This window comes from Homalodisca vitripennis, chromosome 3 (genome assembly GCF_021130785.1).
Source record: "Homalodisca vitripennis isolate AUS2020 chromosome 3, UT_GWSS_2.1, whole genome shotgun sequence".
In the NCBI taxonomy this organism is placed as follows: Eukaryota; Metazoa; Arthropoda; class Insecta; order Hemiptera; family Cicadellidae; genus Homalodisca; species Homalodisca vitripennis.
In genome coordinates, this window is record NC_060209.1 from 157427830 (window position 1) to 157451110 (window position 23281).

The window sequence follows — 23281 nt, forward strand, 5'->3', positions numbered from 1 at the left end:
TTATCTTGCTGCCATAAACATTTACAGTTTTCCGTTGTAAATACGGCTTTTGGCGGTTTAGTGTCGTTCCGCGTCCATTTCGTATATTGTCCCCATAAAGCAATTCGACATTCCCGCCGGCAAACTCTCCGGTATTCCAAAATAATTACTAAACATTTCGGCGCAGCCGGATTCCTCTTCGCTCAGTACCGTTATATGCAGTTTCTCCATCTTATATTCATTTCTGGCGCATTTATTCTACGCATACGTTTTGGTTGCTTCAAAATATTGGGAAACTGTCATTAGTAGATAAAATATATTTTAATAAGTTGTTATAAGAAGATGGGCTTATTTTACGACTAGGTAAACTAATTTATAATCGTAAAACGTTGGATTACGTATTATACTTTATTTTACATACAATTAATCGAACGCCCATGATAACGCCATTGTTTAAAGGTTAATAATAATTTCCAAAGTACAATACTAATCAAATTTTATTTTTCAAGGTCGAGAGATTAAAAAATATAATTTAAAACTTAGGATTTAATGCGTTTGGTTAAGTCAGTTAAAAACAAAACAAGAAGTCGTAGAGTAAATTATGTTTGTCTAATGTTTGTCTATTAACGACATAGACGTTTTAGTTTATTAATTATTGCGGTTGCTTAAGCTTTTCCAACAAACCGAAGCGGAGGTACAATAGTCGCATTTGCATACAAAGACCAGATTTCCACGAACAGTACTGTACGAATGGGAATGGCACTCATCTGGGAGATGTAGGTGGCCAGCCTCTGTCGCCGCGTGAGAACCGATGGTCTGGAAGGAGTCGAGGCCGGACAATGTCAGTTGTTTACATCAATGGGACGTGAGGGTCCAGCGTTCATTCACTCAGCTGGCCACAGTTTTACGGTAGTAAAGCCCACAATACCCGGTTACTGCTGCGTCATCTCTGGGACACCGCGGCGCGCAGGACCGCCAGCTGGTCCTCGGCAACAAGAATACGAGATGCGGCGAAGGTCGTGTGTATTAGTCATTTGAATACTATACCAGAAGTGCAAAACTTTTCATCTCTTGAAGTTTGTACATCTTTAGAAACAAATTTGCCATTAATTGTCGATGGCAAAAGATACTTCCACAAAAAATCCAGCCATCGAAAAACTAATACCTTCGAGTAAGCCTTTAAGTGCAGCACAATTGCACGAGTGTAAAAGTCAACGGAAGTTCCAAACTGTCCAGGAAGACAAAACCGGTGAACGTTTGCTTTGACCGGGGCTCCTTAGAGCAGCTTTCCGCCAGCACAAAAGCGGGGATGAGAGAGAGTGTGAAGAAAGGCCGGCCACAACAACACTGAAGGGGTTGCGAATTTGTAGACCAGCACCTGATAGCCTGGACCTCGGCTACTCGTGTTTTCTCACGCCGGATTCCCACACACTCCCACACCTGCCGGACAACTGGAGCAGACTTATCTGGGACACTTCTAGGCATTTCAAGGTCGACATACGGATAACGGATAGAACCAAATAAGTTTTGATTACGATTAAAGTCAATGCACTTTTGGTATACTTAAAAACTTGATATTTTCTTTGAGCTTAAGGAACTGTTTTAAGAAACGTATAGTCTCAGTCGTAATAACAACAAGGCAAAGTACCATCTGCCGTTACATAGCATGATATTACGCTCAGAAAATTCTTTACCACTAAATATTTCAATTTTTCTTCGTAGCTGTTGTAATTTGAACGTTTTAGACTATGCTCTTGGATTTGCTCTGAGATAGCAACCGTGTTAATGGACGGATAGGAGTAAAAGAATCTGCTGCTGTTGCATAGGTCATATCAATTTGTTGGGGAAGGACTGTAGGCCTACTGCGTACTCAACTTAAGTGTGTTGGTAAATTTACACTGAATACCTCTTAAAACCCGAATGCCATTCCAATACCATCTAAAGGGCATAAAGCAGTGATTTGTTTACTGTCTAAGAAACTACTGAAAAAGAATAACCGTCAGACGATAACTGTGTGATGGTCATCTTTTGTGGGAGGCGTGCAATAAAACTAACTGGTACTCCGTACTCGAGCCGTAAATTCCCACATATATTACATTCACCTATGCTACCGCTACTCTATCTGCAGTTGGATTCATACCAGTGCTGCCTCTTACAACCATTCACAACCTTTCTTCAGCAGATAAATCGGTGAAGAGCACGCACTACTCGGAACACGGCCCTGGATTAGCAATGCAAATATATGAGTTAATTATGAAACACTCTTTATTAATGAGTGTTTAGCTGGCTATTAGATTCCGCTTAGATGTTGTACGTCGCCGAGCAGCGATACAGGTAGGCGAAGGGAGGACTAGTTGACTGAAGGGCCGGTAGGGGTCACTGCAGCTCCTGGCAAGGGTTGTTGTCCCTCTCGATCACTTCGCTCAGTTTACCTTGAACTATCCTCGACCCCAGGTCCACCACCGATGTGTCATGTGTTGTACTATTTAATGAATTTCGTTATGGGTCCATCAACAGGTATTTGCTCTGTTTGTTTTTTATTATTATCTTAGCACTTATTAGAATTTAATTAATTAACTTCTTACATATCAATTTTAGTACGGATACAAAATGTGTTATTTTTACTGTTGTGCATTTAATGTTTTTAAGATTATTATTTTTCAAATCGTCAATAGTTTATAGAAATATTTTCCAGTTCAATATATTTTTTTATTTTTAAGCAATATTTTGCTGTTTAGTTGGTTGCTATTATGCAGACAGTTCATGTTAGATTCATTTGTCATTAGCAGTGGTGTTTGTTTTTTATTATTATCTTAGCACTTATTAGAATTTAATTAATTAACTTCTTACATATCAATTTTAGTACGGATACAAAATGTGTTATTTTTACTGTTGTGCATTTAATGTTTTTAAGATTATTATTTTTCAAATCGTCAATAGTTTATAGAAATATTTTCCAGTTCAATATATTTTTTTATTTTTAAGCAATATTTTGCTGTTTAGTTGGTTGCTATTATGCAGACAGTTCATGTTTGATTCATTTGTCATTAGCAGTGGTGTTTGTTTTTTTATTATTATCTTAGCACTTATTAGAATTTAATTAATTAACTTCTTACATATCAATTTTAGTACGGATACAAAATGTGTTATTTTTACTGTTGTGCATTTAATGTTTTTAAGATTATTATTTTTCAAATCGTCAATAGTTTATTATAGGAAATATTTTTCCAGTTCAATATATTTTTTTATTTTTAAGCAATATTTTGCTGTTTAGTTGGTTGCTATTATGCAGACAGTTCATGTTTTGATTCATTTGTCATTAGCAGTGGTGTTTGTTTTTTTATTATTATCTTAGCACTTATTAGAATTTAATTAATTAACTTCTTACATATCAATTTTAGTACGGATACAAAATGTGTTATTTTTACTGTTGTGCATTTAATGTTTTTAAGATTATTATTTTTTCAAATCGTCAATAGTTTATAGAAATATTTTCCAGTTCAATATATTTTTTTATTTTTAAGCAATATTTTGCTGTTTAGTAGTTGGTTGCTATTATGCAGACAGTTCATGTTTGATTCATTTGTCATTAGCAGTGGTGTTTGTTTTTTTATTATTATCTTAGCACTTATTAGAATTTAATTAATTAACTTCTTACATATCAATTTTAGTACGGATACAAAATGTGTTATTTTTACTGTTGTGCATTTAATGTTTTTAAGATTATTATTTTTCAAATCGTCAATAGTTTTATAGAAATATTTTTCCAGTTCAATATATTTTTTTATTTTTAAGCAATATTTTGCTGTTTAGTTGGTTGCTATTATGCAGACAGTTCATGTTTGATTCATTTGTCATTAGCAGTGGTGTTTGTTTTTTTATTATTATCTTAGCACTTATTAGAATTTAATTAATTAACTTCTTACATATCAATTTTAGTACGGATACAAAATGTGTTATTTTTTACTGTTGTGCATTTAATGTTTTTAAGATTATTATTTTTCAAATCGTCAATAGTTTATAGAAATATTTTCCAGTTTCAATATATTTTTTTATTTTTAAGCAATATTTTGCTGTTTAGTTGGTTGCTATTATGCAGACAGTTCATGTTTGATTCATTTGTCATTAGCAGTGGTGTGTTTGTTTTTTTATTATTATCTTAGCACTTATTAGAATTTAATTAATTAACTTCTTACATATCAATTTTAGTACGGATACAAAATGTGTTATTTTTACTGTTGTGCATTTAATGTTTTTAAGATTATTATTTTTCAAATCGTCAATAGTTTATAGAAATATTTTCCAGTTCAATATATTTTTTTATTTTTAAGCAATATTTTGCTGTTTAGTTGGTTGCTATTATGCAGACAGTTCATGTTTGATTCATTTGTCATTAGCAGTGGTGTTTGTTTTTTTATTATTATCTTAGCACTTATTAGAATTTAATTAATTAACTTCTTACATATCAATTTTAGTACGGATACAAAATGTGTTATTTTTACTGTTGTGCATTTAATGTTTTTAAGATTATTATTTTTCAAATCGTCAATAGTTTATAGAAATATTTTCCAGTTCAATATATTTTTTTATTTTTAAGCAATATTTTGCTGTTTAGTTGGTTGCTATTATGCAGACAGTTCATGTTTGATTCATTTGTCATTAGCAGTGAGTGGTGTTTGTTTTTTTTATTATTATCTTAGCACTTATTTGAATTTAATTAATTAACTTCTTACATATCAATTTTAGTACGGATACAAAAATGTGTTATTTTTACTGTTGTGCATTTAATGTTTTTAAGATTATTATTTTTCAAATCGTCAATAGTTTATAGAAATATTTTCCAGTTCAATATATTTTTTATTTTTAAGCAATATTTTGCTGTTTAGTTGGTTTGCTATTATGCAGAACAGTTCATGTTTGATTCATTTGTCATTAGCAGTGGTGTTTGTTTTTTTATTATTATCTTAGCACTTATTAGAATTTAATTAATTAACTTCTTACATATCAATTTTAGTACGGATACAAAATGTGTTATTTTTACTGTTGTGCATTTAATGTTTTTAAGATTATTATTTTTTCAAATCGTCAATAGTTTATAGAAATATTTTCCAGTTCAATATATTTTTTTATTTTTAAGCAATATTTTGCTGTTTAGTTGGTTGCTATTATGCAGACAGTTCAATGTTAGATTCATTTGTCATTAGCAGTGGTGTTTGTTTTTTATTATTATCTTAGCACTTATTAGGATTTAATTAATTAACTTCTTACATATCAATTTTAGTACGGATACAAAATGTGTTATTTTTACTGTTGTGCATTTAATGTTTTTAAGATTATTATTTTTCAAATCGTCAATAGTTTATAGAAATATTTTCCAGTTCAATATATTTTTTTATTTTTAAGCAATATTTTGCTGTTTAGTTGGTTGCTATTATGCAGACAGTTCATGTTAGATTCATTTGCCATTAGCAGTGGTGTTTGTTTTTTGGTTTATTTGAAGTTTCTTGTAAAGGTTTTAGTTGTTAGTTTGATTTATTTTTTCCACAATAAACAACATAAAATAGTTACCAACTTTCTTTTAAAAATTTCAAAGTGATTTTTGGTTGGTAATATTTCGGTTAATCATTCAAGGTATAATGGAGTTGTAATTTTTATTATATGGCCTCTTGGAAACTTTCACACACATTTACGATCCTAGTCTTTTTTGTTTATTACAAACCAACGGTGATGCATGTTTTAATAGTGTAATATTTGTTAGCATAACTAAACGAAATGTTATTAACTATTATTAATTATACATAGAAGCAGGTAGTAATAACATGCATAATAAACAATAAAATGTGCCAAAAATAACAAAGACAAAATTCATTGATTAAGGTGTGTTGGGATTAAGATGCAGTCATGAGTGACTTTCCCTTTCATCCGTTCCTATTGTATCTTAGAAATTTTAGTTATTTAGTATCGTTTACGTTATACACATATCTCAGTAGGGAAGCGTGTATCGTTCACTTATGCCTTATAGAAAGCTGGCTGAGACGGTCCTGTTGTTGTCGGGGAACCGTGTCGAGGCTTGTTACACTCGGGAGTCGAGACATTAGCGGAGGGCTTGTACGTAGCAAGTAGCAATAGACAACAGGCAGGCGGGTGACATCTCCGCAATAAAGGCGACTAATAGCTCGCCTCTCACACTTCACAGCTACTGCGAGAGGTGAGCTGGCGGTGATAGAGATATACTGTACAGTTGCAGTGGTTGCCACTTCGCTCTCCACTCCTTCACGAGATCTTCTCGCTGATTTCTTTTCAACGAGTTAAAGATATTCTTAGGCGCTACAAAATGTTTTAAACAATGATACAGTTGAAACTTTCAACCTAAAATTTGAAGGTATCACCGCTAGAAACGATCTGTTCTGAGATCCTGTTATATAACGGTTAGCCAATCTTTTTGGATACGTCCCAAGTGATTCTGGTGTTTTTTGGTTGTTTTCCTAATTGGCTTCATGGTTATAATTGTGGATTAACTTTATCCATTCAATTGGCCTCCATGACGAAACGCTGTTATTTACGTCATTTGATTTTGAATAGTCCAAAAACCGTATAGCTTCCAGGAAAGGACTTATTATTTATTATTATATTGTTGTTATTTATTATTTATTTTTCTAACGTTGTTGATATTTTATTATTATTACGTCATTTACATTCAAATTATTATTATTACTATGCTATTAATTTATTCTGGTACTATAATCATCACCTTTTTCAACTGCTTTACTATTTATTATTCTTATCAGCTTTTTTATCAATTTGTGTAATCTTTGTATGTAATGGGTTTGCCGTGAATAAATAAACACGTTTAAACCTGCAGACGGCCGAACCGGATTTCCAGAAAATGAGATATTTGACCATACTTGTTGGGTTTATGTGTTATTAACGCGACTGTACCGGTCCTCCGTTCATTTCAAGGTCATATCCTTGTTGTGCATACTACTCGCTACTCTTTACTCTGTAGAGAAGCAGTACAACCTCCCATGACGACACAGTAGCCAGTAGCCTACGTGTTGTCGTGGGAAGGTCACCGAGATATGCGGCATCTGAGACGTCCGACATATGGCAGTCCCAGCATTTATCTCAGATTCTCCTCGCACGTGATTGGTCCAGTCCAGGCCAATTAACATCCCGATCTCGACCAGCTGATTGAATCAGCACGCTGCTCCGTGCCGCTACCGCCGGCGTGCCTTACTCTCAACCTGTCAGTTACACGATCGTGTTCAAATTCGTGTCATTAAGGGATTCATAATCGTATAGAGACATCTTCCTTTTCAATTACAATTACCAACACTATCTTACTTTGAGCGACCGGCCGTTGTTACCGGATACTAAGCGTTAAATTATTGAAAACATTGAAACTGATGTAAAGATTAAACATATAATACACCGATTGTACAAATTCACGACTGCAAAACATGGTAGCAATTAGAACAAACCATCCTCCAACTTTTTCTTACTTGTACGTTTGAAGTCCAAGTGACGAATATCTGGAAAGTTTTTCATTGTGGAGGAAAGTCTCCACTTTAGAATTCATGACATCGCTGGAATATAGAGATTGTGGACTTCAGACCTCCAACGAAGGTTGGCAAAGTTGTCCTAATGCAGATTAGAGAACTATACACATACTAGCCAAAGCCAGTGAAGATGTCTAGTCTAGCAAAGATTGGTTTGCAATGTTTTAAATAACCGGCTGATTTTATTATACTGACTGCCTTTTTTTAATGAAAAGGCAGTCAGAATAAGGTTCTTTCAGTTGCAAAGTATATATTTGTGGTATTGTAAGTATTGTATTGCTATTGTATTTTGATACTCTGTTCATGCCACAAATTTATGTATATATATATATATATATATATATATATATATGTATAACTATATATATATATATATATTATATATAGTTACTAGGCAAGTTTTTATGCTAGTTTTTGCCAATAATATTATATATTATTAACTAGGCAAGTTTTTGTTCACAGTTGTCATCATTTATGTATGTACTTGTATAAAATTGGTGATCACCGTTGAGATTAAATAAACTTCGGTACTCTTATCAGCCCTAGCAGAAATTCCTCACTATACCAGGCCACCGTGAGGAGACTGTGAAATCAGCACATTTGTCTTATGTGTTTTATATCACATACATAAACAAACTAATGTATGTGTGCCATGTATCACACTGCTGGCCTGCTGGTGGAACTTGTAAACCCTCACAAAGGAAGGTATTGCCAATCGCTCCACAGACAACAGACCTCAGCTATAAGGACGCGGCGACCTCGCGGTAAGGCATCAAACCGCTGCCTTATACCGTACTCTCCGCAGTAAACCACACGTAGTCATTAAACCGCAAAAACAACGACAGCACTGCGCCGTTACGGCCGCTTATGGCGGTCATCATTCTCGCGTAAAACTTGGTTAACGAATTTAAAATAACAATGAATCATTTCTGGACGTCTACTGTGATACACAATGTTGCTAAACTCTGTTATGGTTTCCAATTCCTATTCAATTTTTCAAGCTTCACCTTTCAGTAATCTTATTCAGCTTAATCCATAAAGCAGTGAAAAAGTTACTTTAATTAATTATTAATCTGCCCTTTTTATGATTTTTTGTTACTTTCTCTTAAAGCAGTATGACCTATGTGTTTTTAAATACCACCGAAGCATTTGTTTGCTGCTCAATGTAGGAAAGTATTTAAACATTCATGAAACCTAGTTGTTTGATCAGACTGCATTTTTTCAGTTTGTCTCTTATTAACTGTTTGTTTTCGCAGTTATTATTTTTAGATCAAGTTAATTTTGATTAGATTTTATTACTGCTTATTTTTTGGACTATACTGTTCTAGTTTTGTCATCAGTTTTACAGTCCCTTAAGGCTATTTTAAATATTTTCATGGATTTTTTCATTTTTGTTGTCCTTTAGTTTTATTATTAGTTGTTTCTGTAGTTCATTTCGTATTTCCCTGAGCACTTTTCTGGCACGGTCCCTCTGTGATATTACTTATTATCTTCTTTCTTATAGTTTCTCTCAGTACGCGCATCTGCTAACCCAATCTCATCTCCTCTCGGCTGTGTCTCCCGATCCTCTCCTAACTTCTGTCCATGTTATCGCCGACGATTCCGCCACCTGCCAGGTCCCGTTACTCTCCCTCTGGTACCTTTATGTCTCCCGTTTGCCGGTGATGGACGAGCCCGTGATTGGCCGTGTCCCACACCCACACCCCACCGTTATGGCGCTCGTGGGGGGCTCACCACAAATCGGCCTGTTTGTGCACCACATTAACCCCTCGGAACGCAAACAACTTTTGTGGCAACGATTTCCATTTCTTTGTTTGCGCCCATTCACTCCTGTGATCCTTTATTGCGATTTACGGTATGTTTATTGTCCAGCGTTTCGTGTAATGAGAAGTAAACATTGAGTTTTATGTTAAGATTTTATAATTGGAGCTAGGATGAAATACGATAAAGATACGATAAATACCTTGGACCTTCAACACGTCAAACTTCAATCCTGAATCGTGAATGCTTTTTCTAAGAATGTGTTGGCTTGCTATCAAAGTATTACCCTAGGGAACATACAAAACTAGTACACAATCACCATTTTTTTGCTTATGTGCAAATTCAAATGTAAACGTGAAATAATTCCTTTGCTGCTTATATTTTCACGTATGGTTCAACGTATATGACCTTAGGTCTAATTCATTAAAAACTCTTAGACAAAACAAAGATTTTAATTCAACATTGCGTAAACAAAACGTTTTTATAAACTTAGAAACAAAAAGAACTGTAAAATACGTGTATATAAGGTTCTACTTGCGTTACGTGTAATATTTGTCACTATTACCCACGTCAAAACTACTATTTAAAAATTAAATACGTCCATAATATATAGGGTCTATACTCTATAGATATACGTTGTCATTGGAAAGCGAAGAGTAAAATATATATTCCAATAAAGTGATATACTTTATTAGTGCAGACAGTACCACTTAACCTGGCATTAAATGCATTTTTATCTGCCTTACACATTAGCCTTTGGTAGAGTGAGTAGTGCTCAATCCACAAAAGAGTTCACAATGTTAAAAGGCACTGAAAGTTTTGATAGTAAAGTTCGCAAACAGTGAGATGGCAAAGGTCGGAAGTTAGCGGGACAGGGCGGGGGCAGGGGAGGGTCACACAAGAGAGTTGGGAGGGTTTGTTTTCTTGGCGGAATTGGATTAGGAAAGTACGCTGGAGGCGCTCGGCAGTGGCTGGGTCGTGTGGACGTCAACATAATCACATCAGAGCCCTGTGACGTCACGGTGGCGTCATTAACACGACGCTTCTTCCGACAATCCGGTTACATCCGGTCCAGGTGCCTCAGGACAGCTAATCTGATTGGTGGTCTCGGAGGACACAGCTACTGTCAAGTCACCCCTCCCCCCCCCCCGTGACTCCTCAGGTGTTAATCCAATTGGGTCAGATTCGAGAGTCAAGACGTTCCAAGTACAACGTCAAGAAATTGTGTTATTTTAGTGGAGAATGTGAAGTCTAACAGATATTACTTTGTATTGGACCGGTATAAATGGCATGTTGTACAATATTTTACAAACACGTAATTCATATAATTTACTTTCTTATGACACGTTTGGATCCATTGAGTGTTGACCTTCTGAAAGATTGTATGCTACTCCAAATTGACCTAAACAATAAGTGCTAGTAAACAAAAGTTTGTATGTTAACAAAGCAAAAACAGTAGTATTATCATTCTCAGGTCACATCTGACCACAAGTACGTATCAAGTCAGACTGCGGCGCGACTCCGATAGTGACGCCGACAAAGATGATAGAGATGAGACGAGAGTGGAGCTGACCCGAACCTCTGCTCACTAACGCAAGCGCTAATAAGGCGGTGCAAAAAGCGACATTACCGCCGCCACTGAGACCAGCTGTTAGCCAAAACGCCCGCTCAGATTACTGTACTGTCATCGGTCTCCCTACAAGTCCATAGCTTCATCAAGAGCCGTGCATCATATCAGGATATTAGGGTCTTCAAATTGGCTTCCACTCTCTCTCAGATACAGCTAACTGAGTCCACTATATGGTATCAACTTATTCTACATTAGTACTTACCAGGAAATTAGGAGCTTGAATTTGGTTTCCAGTGTGTCTCAGATACAGCAACACTGAGTGCACTGAATGGTATCAACTTATTCTGCTGTAGTTCTTACTAGGAGATTAGGAGCTTGAAATTGGCTTTCACTGTTTCTCAAATAGAGCAAATTGAGTCCAATGTATGGTATCAGCTTATTCTGCAGTAGTCCTTACCAAGAGATTAGGAGCTTGAAATTGGCTTTCACTGTGTCTCAAATACAGCATATTTAGCCCACTGTATGGTATCAACTTATTCTGCAGTAGTTCTTACTAGAAGATTAGGAGCTTGAATTTGGCTTTTACTGTGCTTCAGATACAGCAAAACTGAGAGCACTGTATGGTATCAACTTATTCTGAAGTAGTTCTTACCAGGAGATTAGGAGCTTGGGAGTTTGGTTTCCACTGTGTCTCAGATACATTAAACTGAGTGAACTATTTGGTATCACCATGTTCTGTACGTGGTTCAAATCAGGAGATTACTAATTTGCTCTCCTTGAATGAAGTACAAACTGAGTTTACAGTATGATGTCATTTTTTTAATTATGTGATTTATATCAGAAGTTTATGAGCTTGAAATAGTTTTCTACACTGTCTAAGGAATTTCCAACCGAGTTCTGTGTATGGTGTCACTGTATTGTACTACCAAGTGTCATTATAACTGTAACACTGCTTATGACATCAGTAATGAAGGCCAGGATAGCTCAGGTAAGAGGTAGTGCATATATATCTCGTAGGCAATAAAGCTGTAATATGCAATACACTTGAATAGTGTATCATAACCGACCGGCTAATAAATAGTAACTCGGCAAGTACACTGCTTTGTGTATTACTGTATTACAAAGCACAAGAACAGGTCGGATTGGCTGCCTGTCATATCCATTCTTCTACCATGACCTTAATGTTTAAGTAGTCTAAAATATTTTTACTAAAACGTTTAATCAGATAAAAAAGGTATACACTACCTATTCACTATTAACTAATGAAAAAAGGTTGAATACAAATAATTTTAACTTCAACACATAAAAACATGATGAACAAAACTGCGTTCGAAACCAAAGGATTAATTTTGGGTCTTTCGAATGAATCTCTTAAGAGGAAAATGGATTCATATGAATACATATTTGAAGTGTAAATAATTCTGTTGCATTTCTCATAGAAAATTGCATTACATAGTCTAATTATAAGAATCAGAATTTTTTCGCAAACTCAACATATTATGGCTGCATTCGTTTTACAAAATAAACTTCCTTAACATTTACGCTTTCTATAGCAGACACATTATTTTAATGATCAATGCTCTCGAAAACTAAACACCAACAACGGGGTGGATTTTCAATTATTACGGTGTTATAAAAATACAACGCTTGGTCGAGGGCAGATGGAATGCGGCAAAGTATTTTGATTTATTCATGAGGTCTGCCCAAGCAGTCGGGAACTTGTAGGGGGGGGGGGAGAAAGTTGCGGAAATAGATAGAGCTGCATCGATTTCTTTTATTGTCTACCAATTGCCTTATTTTGGCTCGCAAGGGCGATAGCTAACTCCAGACAGATATATGACCAATTTGGATCCCTGCCTCCCCCTCCCCTCACCACAACGTCTAGCGCCAAATTAACTGGTCACCTAATTAAGACCGGCCATGATGGTTCCAGGGAACTAGTTCTTACATCCGATCAGAACTACTACTGTAATGTAATGTCGTAGAAATGTCTGGTTGCGTTGAAATGTCTAGTTAGTTTTAATGGATTAAATATGTATTTAAGTATCAAATATGTTAAACTTATATATTTAAAATGAACTGTAACTTTAGTTTTACATAACTTTTTATTTTTACAATACATTATTAGCACTTAATAATTGAGTTATTCCGAGAGTGCAGAGAATACTTATGAAGAAATTACAACCAGCTGCGTGAAATATACTGTTCTTTGTACTAGAAAAGTGGGTACAGCGCAAGTAGCCAGAATATTCCAATTCAGAGGCGTGACGTTAAGAACACGACGCTATAAATATTGGGAGTCAACTATCCGTGGTCTGACAAAGTTAAGGAAGGCGCATTGTCCAGTGGGGGTGGTTGGCGGGGTGTGGGGCGTGGGGGGCGAGAGGGGCAGGAAACGGGAAATTACCGCCACCCGCGGCCGTGAGCATCAATCAAAAATATTGAATACGGAATCGGCGCCACACCCGACCACTGAAACTGGCCACCGCTTTGTTGCCAGCGAGGACATCCCCTTCACACCTCTTCAACACCCGGCAGTCTCGTCAGTTGGTTCTGTTCAATCTGTCTCATCGATGTTTTCTTCGGCAAAACGTAATAATCTTGTGTACTTCTTAGGTAATATTCTCATCCACGTTATACTGGATTAAAAGTATCGTTTTTGTTGGAACACCTTCACGAGTATCTTATTTCGTTTATCCTTAGTGAGGCAACGTTGAGGTATGCCACGCTTAGGTGTCACTGCAAGAAAAACACCAAAGATACAATATACTCGTAGAATAATGCTTCTCTCGTGAATAAAACTGGTTGTGTCAGAAAACCAACAAACCGCTGTCGATGTGTGCCAATCCCGTCACGACACTTGTACGCAAGGCACTCCTAGGTCCTGGGTCCCCGGCAATCGGCACATGGCCCTACACAATCCGAAGCTGCACCTCACCTCCGACATCCAACCGACCATTACCTCCAGACTCTCCATCGTCATTCCGAACGCGACCGATTCTCTCGGATAATTAAGGGTCGATTTGCATGAAAGATGACGATGTCCGGTCATGTCCCGGGGAGAGTCAGCGTCAGGTGACCGCATTCTTGTGCACAATGACACCTACGGGCGAGGCTGAGGCTCCACCTCGCATTAGCATGGGCCATTATCCCGCGACACCTTCAGACACGACGGTGCGGGCTTCAATACTGATGATGGCCTCTGTGGGACCTCGCCCCGGCGTTCTGACAACCCTCGAGGGCGGTAAATTGCTGTTATTTCAAAATCTGCTTCTGGCATTCTTCCGGTGCAATTTTCTAATATTTTCGAAAGTCGTCAAATAAATTGATAGGTCTATAATTGTTAGGTGCTTGTTTGAATCCTTGTGTCGGTTGGTAAAGAAAAGAAAATGATATGTTAAATAATTTATTAACTTGTTAACTCGTGAACCGTTAATTTAAATAGTACCTTTATCGTCATTTTGTTATTTCTGGTTAGTATTTCCTGTCTACAGTCTCATCTTTCTACAGTCTTCCACATATTATTCCACAGAAAGTGCAACTTCTGTGTAGTAATAATTTGCTTTTTGAGTAGACTACCCTTGATTGGATATAAATAAGAAGTAGCGTGTAGGATTATTAAATCAGCAAGGCAAGAAGAAGGGAGGAAAGGTAATTTCTTACTATTTTTATTTTTTTTCACACTTTGACAAGATGTTTTTTTAGAAGAAATTGTTCCATTTCAATATTTCCACTACTCTCGTTGTCATTTTAAAACGGTTTTATTATCCATTCATCTCTAGTAAAGCTACAAACCTACGAATAATTTTCACTCTTGGCCCTTAGCCTCGGCACGCCCGGGGTCTACCCGCAGATGTGTATTATAGTGTAGTATCCGTACTGCCCAATGGCCGTTGTACTCCAGGGGGCGACTGGACTAATGACCACCCCCGGGGCGCAGTTTAATGAGAGCACTTTTCACAAACACTTTTTAAAATTGAGCGATGACTCAGAGCCCGTCTGGTCTACGGGAGGTCCCCTCCATTACTGTTAAACTGTACTTCCGGCAGATATCGCCGTATCCTTTGGCCGTCGTTAGTGATTGGCTATTGACACTTTGTTTACAAATTCAGTCTGAATTTTGAATGCCGCCTTATTTCATGAGTGGAAAGAAGAGAACAAGGGAATATGGTCTTTAAAAATGTGGGTTCTGAAACAATTAGACTAAACATAAGCTACGTTTCATTTTTTGCAGTGTTTCGTGGTACAACTATATAGTTAATCTACAGAATTACGCTGGTGTGTACTTAATAATTAAAAAAACATTATCTATGTTAGAAGTGACGGCGTTACGGTGAAACACAGATAAGAATATTTATTGTAAGCTATGACATGCCTGTATCATTTAGGTCCACCGTCAAAATGAAAGTTCATTTCCACCCAACTAAATGTAGCCAAATACGGCAGACCTAACACAGCAGAGCCCATCAAAACACGTGTTGCTCAACCATAACATTCCCCACAAGCGATACAGTGATAATTATCTGCGAGTCGTAAAAAACAGACAAAAAACCGCTTAATGTAGAAATAATTAGAAACAGCACATTGTCTGGCCAGTAAACGGCCGGGGTAGATTATTGATTTGGGGGAGTAAAAAGTGGGGGAGGAGAGAGGGACATGGCACATAGACCTACTTCGGTTGACAACTCTTCAAGGGTAAAAACCATACTTAAACAGGAGGGTGCGACACGGCGCGCGATAGGGGCCTTTGTCCACCCCCCATTGTCGCGCCCCTGCCCGCTCGGGCCGGCTGTTTGTTTTTCTATAGAATAAGTGAAAATCGTCGCGCAAACCGTCTGGCCAATTATTACAAACCCTACTGCAAGTCACGTTCATCCTACTGAAAGTCATATACTGAGTGATGTGACCCAATGTAAGAATTTTGGAAGGGAACAGTTAATTTCGTACAAATAAGTCTTACATTATTTTTGTTTGACAAATCCATGATTATATACTAATAACACCCATAAGTAGCACTAGTGCTAGTTTAACGTTTTTATTAAATTAAATATTGATGCGGTTCGCTGACTGCAAGGCTCAAATCTGATTTAGTCAGAGAATTTCGTGCAATGATCAGTATTTTTTATCAATCCTGTTGTACGATAACTACCTGCGGTTCAAGGAGGGGAAATAGTTAGTTTTACCAATAGTCAGCGTAAATAAAACGAATGAAATTTGAGCAGAGGTTTTATAAACATCAACTATTTTAAACAACCTGTTTAAAACACAAGCCCCTAATACTACAATGTATCATGCAAGTGTTTATTGTATGCGAAATATGTTGTTAGGATTTTAATTCGAATTTTGGCTAAAAAAAAACAATAAGTAGAGTAAGAATTATAATTACAAATATATCAATGTTATTACAAATTGCAGGGTTTAATACAGTCTATTAGAAAAAAAACCTTTGCCATGCACTTTCTCTTAAAAGTATTTTTGCGTGAGGGTGTAATCGAATAAAACAATACTTCGGATAAACAGACTGATTGACTACCTAAATTTGACATAGCGGTGCTCCCCGCTGCAGCGTATGACGTACATAACCCACCCTACCCAGCGCCAACTAATCAAGACCAGTGGACGGCGACATGCCGGAATGTCCGGATCCTAATAAGACTCGATCGCTGCAGACGTATCAATGGATGGCATCTGGATCATCCCTTTGCGGTCACACTTTGACTCTGTCCAATCATCCCCCACCCTCCCCACTTCCACCCCTCCTCTTACCCAGTCCTCAAGTGTATTGGAGACGGGCTGCGATCAATTTAGGACCGCGTATATCAAAATATCGCAATTTCTGGTCTTTGCGTACTCGGAAATATTTAAAAGCGGGGCTTTTGCGGTTATCGTGGATTATATACCCGCAATGAAAGCCAAGGTACTGAAAATGTAAAGAAAATTTACGACCGAATTGTAATGTGTTTTTTTTACAATCAACGACACTTCACTGTCATTAGATTCTTTGGAATCTGGAAGTGTTTTTTAACTGGCCTGCCGTAATAGGCGTACTATTTATGTTAGGTTCCTATAGATAAATATAGTTATACCTGTTGTGTAGGATTACATAATTATAAATCAGATTCACAGAAAATTGTAAATTTAATATAAAGTATAATTGGTGGTTTATATGTTAATAGGCTAACACAATGTTTAGACCTATTGTAACCAGAAAATTATTTATTGTAAACCAGAAAATTGTAAATTTAAAATAAAGTATAATTGGTGATTTATATGTTAATAGGCTAACACAATGTTTAGACCTATTATTACAATACATTTTTTGCATTACATGTTTCTTCTAATAAAATACACATTGTTTTTGTGTATATTTAATGCAACCGCCGAAATAATATTCTAAACTTCAAGGAACACTTTTGTTGGTGGTTAGGCCCAATTATTTTAATTCTTTTATCATTAATCTCTCGTAAGGATATTTATTTATCACCGGCACTTCATCTAATAATAAAAATGTTATCAGTCAAGATGACAAGACTTAAATAACAATGAATAAGAGTTAAAACTTAATACTAAATAACGTAACTATCTAATATTAACTGTAGACATGAACACACAAAGAATTGATAACATGCACTGCATAAATAACAAAACGTCCGAATTACAATGCAATCACCAACTTAAATGCTACACATTCATTCTAGAACATGACAAAGCAACAATTACAATATAACCTATATATCAATAAATTAACTGTAAGATATCATAATAATAGTATATTCCAGTATATAATTAGATAAACTAGTCATTATTACAACAAATACTTTATTACTTAAAAAATACTTTAAAAAAGTATAGACTTTGACAGAAAATTGCAAAAACTGACAACAGATTAAAGCCTCATAAGAAAATTCAAACTGTGGGTAAATTTCACAGTTGCTAAGACAATCGACAGCATAAGCATAGGCTATTATTCGGTAGTATGAATTGCCCTTGATGTTTGCTGCATTTCTGTGAATGTAGGTAGGATGCGTGCGTGCGGGTGTCTTGAATTTTATTTTCACAGTGGTTTCTGAGTCCACCGCTTTGTACGTTTTAGTCTCTCAGCAGCCAGTGTTGTCCCAAAGTCCGACATGTCGGCTCTGACACTCTACTCGTGTAATTGCTGCCTCACACCCCTGTAGTGTCGGACACTGACCACTGTCGGTGGGGGTGGAGGGGTGTGGACAAGTCCAGCGGGGGCGGGGCCACTGACCGGAACTGACCCTCACGCTAACCAATCGCAGGCCGCTGTCCACGCATGTCCTACCACAGCCTATCGCCGCACCTCTCACGACAGACACTTCCGTTTCCTGGAATCGGGAACACATTGCCTCTACGTGACCGCGAGCTAACAATGGCACCTCTCAGCATCAACTGAATCTTCGTCATAGCACAATCGTATCAAATAAAATGAATTCATTGGGTGCTGGTTATTTACTTAAAATAACACAGAAGTATATTACTATCTGGAAAAATTCTTTTTGAACTTATGTTCAGTTAATTCGTAAGTACAGTTTAATTGTTGGTAAACAAATAACTCTCATCGTTTCTACTTTTAAGCAGTCAATATAATAAAACTGTTTTGCACATTATGTAATAAACCTAGATGTTTTCTTAAAAATGCGTTTTATAGTACATTATAATGATGTATTTTATGAAGGTGGAATCTTAAACAAAATAATATATCGTAAAGGTTTTAAAAATATGATTCAACAGATTTTAAGTTACTAAAAACATCTGAAGGTTTTCAAATATTTTAAGTCGTGTCTATATTTGTGTTGAGCATAGCCTAGGTATGACCCACTCCTTTAGAACATGTCAGGACGATCACCGTCAGGACAGAGAGAGCGCAGAGGTGAGGATCGATAGTCAGGGATCGATATGACAACCGGCTATGAACGGCCAGCTGTCAGCAACACCACAGCTGATAACGCGATAACAGAACAGCGATAGCGCCATTGTCTCCCTCGTCTGTCACACACACGGAAAGTTCGCCGATACGGTTCTGCCTGGACAAAGCGAGACAACCACGATAACACATCTTTAGTTGTGTCACATTATTTTGATGAAGGAACACTGGTTGTAATTTCTGCATTTGATCATATTGTCAGCCGTGCAAACTAGTTGAAATTATTGGTTAATTACAGTTCAAACATCGTTTTAGTAGATGATTAGATAACTGATTTATCCTTGTATTTTAGTATACTCTCACAAATGTGTGTGTCTTTAACTAAAATAATGTTTTCTGTATTATCTAGCAGATAGATAGTTTTAAAGTGTATCATTTTTATGTTCTAATTTTTAAACATTGATTGAACATAATGATTGACTTATATCATCAAAGTATATGTTTTTCATCAAACTATCATTGCTAAAATTAAGGTTGGGCTGTAAAGGATACTTTCTGTTGCAGCGGACGCGGAGGGCGGCGGCCACCAGGATATCCTTACCTGCGGGGTCTGTCAGAAGTCCTTCGTGCTGGCCGATATCGTCAAGTTCATCCAACACAAGGTGCTTGCGTGTAACAAGGAGAACTACAGCTGTGAGGCTGCTGCCGGAGGCGGAGAGTCCGCGGATAGCGATGACGGGGGCGGCGTCCTGGGGGTGGTCAACTCCCGCCGTCCCAGCATCTCGGCGCCCATCAAGAAGACGACACCTGGCCCGAGGCATCTGAGCCCGGCACACTCCCACGATGACGAACCACGATGTTCCACCCCCATCAAGCCCGATCCTGACAGCCCTCCCAGGATCAAGGAGGAGCTGGATATCACCTCCTCGCCCGATGAGGGCCCCTGCAAGAAACTGAGGACTGAAGTCGCAGACGCTGAGTCTAACACGACGCACTCAGGTGAGAGAACCTGACAGATCGGAAACATCCTTTCCCTCCCAGTTCATATCCTTAGAAAAAGAACAACGGTTTTGATAGTAATGTACTATCATCAATCCAAAAAATGAATGAAGTATTATATTCATGTTTAGAAGACGGACACTTGTAAATATCAATATACATACATTTGTCCTTATTTTTTACGTAATTATATGTATCTAACGGCGGTGGCGGTGTCGGTCAGTAGCTGAGGACGTGTGATAATTGCCCCAGAGACCCAGTGCGGCAGACGAAGGGTGGACGATACAGGGCTGAAGGGTGGTCATCCCTTGTCACCCCTCCCAGATTAGCTTTGTCCATGGCCACCCGAGCATCCCTCTTTTTTATAAATAAAATTAAACTTTTCTAAAGCAGATGACGCTCTTTAAAACGTATGCGCGTGGCGTCCAGTGGCAGATAAGGGTGCGTTTGAAATGACCCTTTGAGGTCCCATCGATTGCGGGCCCTTTGATGGAGGTCGTTTAAGGAACTCGGGTCTGCATTGCTTATTGATTTGAACAAATATTATGTTTTCAAGTAATTGTCTTCGCTTTCTTCTATTATTGAATTACCAGATTGTTTCTGGTGTTTAATTGTGTGGAAGTAAATTTATTTAGCATTGTCTCGTATCAGTTTAAACTCCTATATCCTACCGGAGATTACTTACATTGATATTGTCAGAAACATTCCCTTCTTGATTGATGGTTACGGTCTATGTAAACAATAAACATGATTATCACCATATCGAATCATATTTTAACACAACAGTTGTCATCACTGATATTAGATAAGTAACACCACTAATAAACAAGCTATAATATATGATTTATATAAGATTATGATGTATCTTTTAAACTGTCCATATTGACGATTGGCAGCACTGTGCAGTATGGCCGCCGCCGCGACCATGAGCGTGTGACATTTGGCGGCAAAACGGTAATTGTCACGCGGGAATTGAAGCTATTTCCCGAGACTTTCACCCAGAAAGGTCTTCCACATTCCGAATTTAAAAGCCGGCTCGATGGTCATCTCCTCCAATTAGCGCGACTCTGACCAGTCCGAGACCTGGTTGTCTCCGCGCCTAATTCCCAGTATTAAGTGGCAGTATAAATGATTGCACGGTTTAAGTGGTCGGAACCTTTTATGCGGCTGGGAACCGCGGATTCTCATCGCTACCGAGCCGCACAATGCTGGACTCCGGCATTCCCCGGCCCGGCCAGGACATCACCTACCACACGCTACCGATCTTCGGTCGAAACTTGTATTGGATCAGTTTAGAAATACTCTTGGTCGGAAACAGAGGTTCTCATCGCCAGTGAGCTGCACATTGATAGATTCTGGCATTCTCCGGCCCGGCCAGGACATCACCTACCACACGCTACCGATCTTCGGTCGAATTTGATTTGGATCAGTTTAGAAATACTCTTGGTCGGAAACCGAGGTTCTCATCGCCAGCGAGCCGCACATTGATAGATTCTGGCATTCTCCGGCACGGCCAGGACATCACCTACCACACGCTATTGATCTTCGGTCGAACTTCTCAGACCTTGATTTGATTAGTTTTGACTGCGTCAGAAAGCGAGGTTCTTATCACCAGCGAGCCGAAGAGTGCCTGACTAAAAGTTTATATTGTAAATACGTTATTGTTTGTTAAAATACACATGCATGCTCCAGTATTGGCCTTTTTTAGTTGGGTTTACCAGTTTCTAGGCAGAAAATAATATATTGTCAACTCTGACATGTATGTCCATAAGTTCAATCCAACCATCAAGGTTTTAACAATTATTTGAAATAGAAGTAACTCTTTTGTCGTATACAATCTATACATTTTTTGGAATGACTTTTCTGAAAGGTACTTATTAGGATTTCCTGTAAGGCAAAATCGTAAAATTGAATCATTTTATGGTGAAATATTCTGCTGATTAACGTTCCAATCTAGAGTAATACATTATAGTAAACTACGTACTCGTGCGTAGTATTCCATATAGTGATCGTAACGCCTGAGCCAGTAGCACATAAAGAAGTCCTGTAAGAAATCAAATTAGTATCGGCTCGGGCACGGGCGGCTGGTGGCAATCTGTTATCAATAATAACAGATGCGCTGAGGGCCGAGGGGTGGAAGGGTTGAAGCTATTCTGTATTCAAGCAGAGCACAGCTGATGGATAGCTTACGTGACGTCATTTGTACAGTCAGGCTTTGCTACTGACCACAGTAGCTCACTTTTAGCTCTCAGGCTTAGCTCACTCTGCGCTCTTCCTGGAATCTGCCCTTTCTTGTAAAGATTATGATGGCAATCAGTTTACAATTGTGGTATTTATAATTATAATTTGATGAAGCGAGGTTTTGCTTTTCTTCTTGAAATCATTTTGACATAGTCCTTGACCAACCAGTTCGTGATATCAAAAAACGTTTAAGGCACATTTGAATTTGTAAATAAATTGCAAGCATGTAGTCGGGAGGTCGGCCGGTAAATGCCGACGGTGTTTTACGGTGTTTTTACGGGTACGCCGATCGTCGCCCGGATCCGGTGACCGGCTGCCGAACATCCAGGCCATAAAGCGTTGAACCGATGACTACTCTGGGCATTAACAGTCGTCCGTCCATACTACTCTCGGTTGCAACACGGCGGGCGACGGTCACTCGATGCGGCGGCATCGCTTTGGGAGCACACTTTCTATGGTAAATCTGACCTCTATCGAGGGGTGTCCACTGATAACTAAAAAATAGTTTGAAAAGTTTTCACCACACTGTTAGTTGTCGTTCCGCAGCGCCCATAGTTGTCAAAGGTTCAAAATAAATATGCCAACTTTAAGAGAGACTATTTATTGATCAAACGAAAGGCGTAATTTAAGGGAAACACCGTATGTCAACTTACATAAAAAATTGTATGTAATGTTTCAACAAACATTTGTGTACTGATTTTGTACTCTGCCATCAATGGTGTCTCAAAAGTATGCTATTTTAGTTGCTAGAACACAAATGGTGCGTACAATTCTTACAGTGCCAATTTTAAACTAATTTCTCTAATTTTAAAAATGATTGAATTGTTAAATGAATTCCATTACCATAATTTAAAATCCTCCTTGGGCTGGGTTTTTTGGATATAATAACATCGTGTCCTAGAGCACCTAAAGGATGAGTAAGGATTCTTAGAGTGGGGAGTGTGAACAGGTGGATTTTGGACTAACTAAAAGCATCGTGCGACATCATTACTAGCATTGTGATGAGAAGATTTTGGACTCTGAAAGATAGTAACTCAAAAGGAGAATCCAGCGAATTCCCGAGAATGCCCGAGTGTTACAGGCTAGAGGCTGTTGACGATGCAACTCGCCTGTGACGCTCCCGGTGATGTACGGACAGTTGTTGTCATCGCTGCACCCTTGCTTGCCCTTGCCCAACAGCTGCAAGGGCAGACAAAGGGCGCGTGTGATGCAAATGAGATCCAGCCAGAGGTCAGTGTACACCCTCGCACCTCAATAGCGACCCTCCAGCGCATGTTCTCGTGCCGA

General features: G+C 37.9%; 1 protein-coding gene across 1 annotated transcript in view; it reads left to right on the forward strand.

Annotated features, from left to right (window-relative positions):
- The window catches only part of LOC124357700 (B-cell lymphoma/leukemia 11A), an 80022-nt gene that overhangs the window by 34162 nt on the left and 22579 nt on the right, over positions 1 to 23281 (forward strand). Inside the window, exon 2 of the mRNA XM_046809704.1 lies at positions 19319 to 19753. Within this exon, the coding sequence (XP_046665660.1) occupies positions 19319 to 19753 (435 nt within the window). The remainder of the gene's footprint in view (positions 1 to 19318; positions 19754 to 23281) is intronic.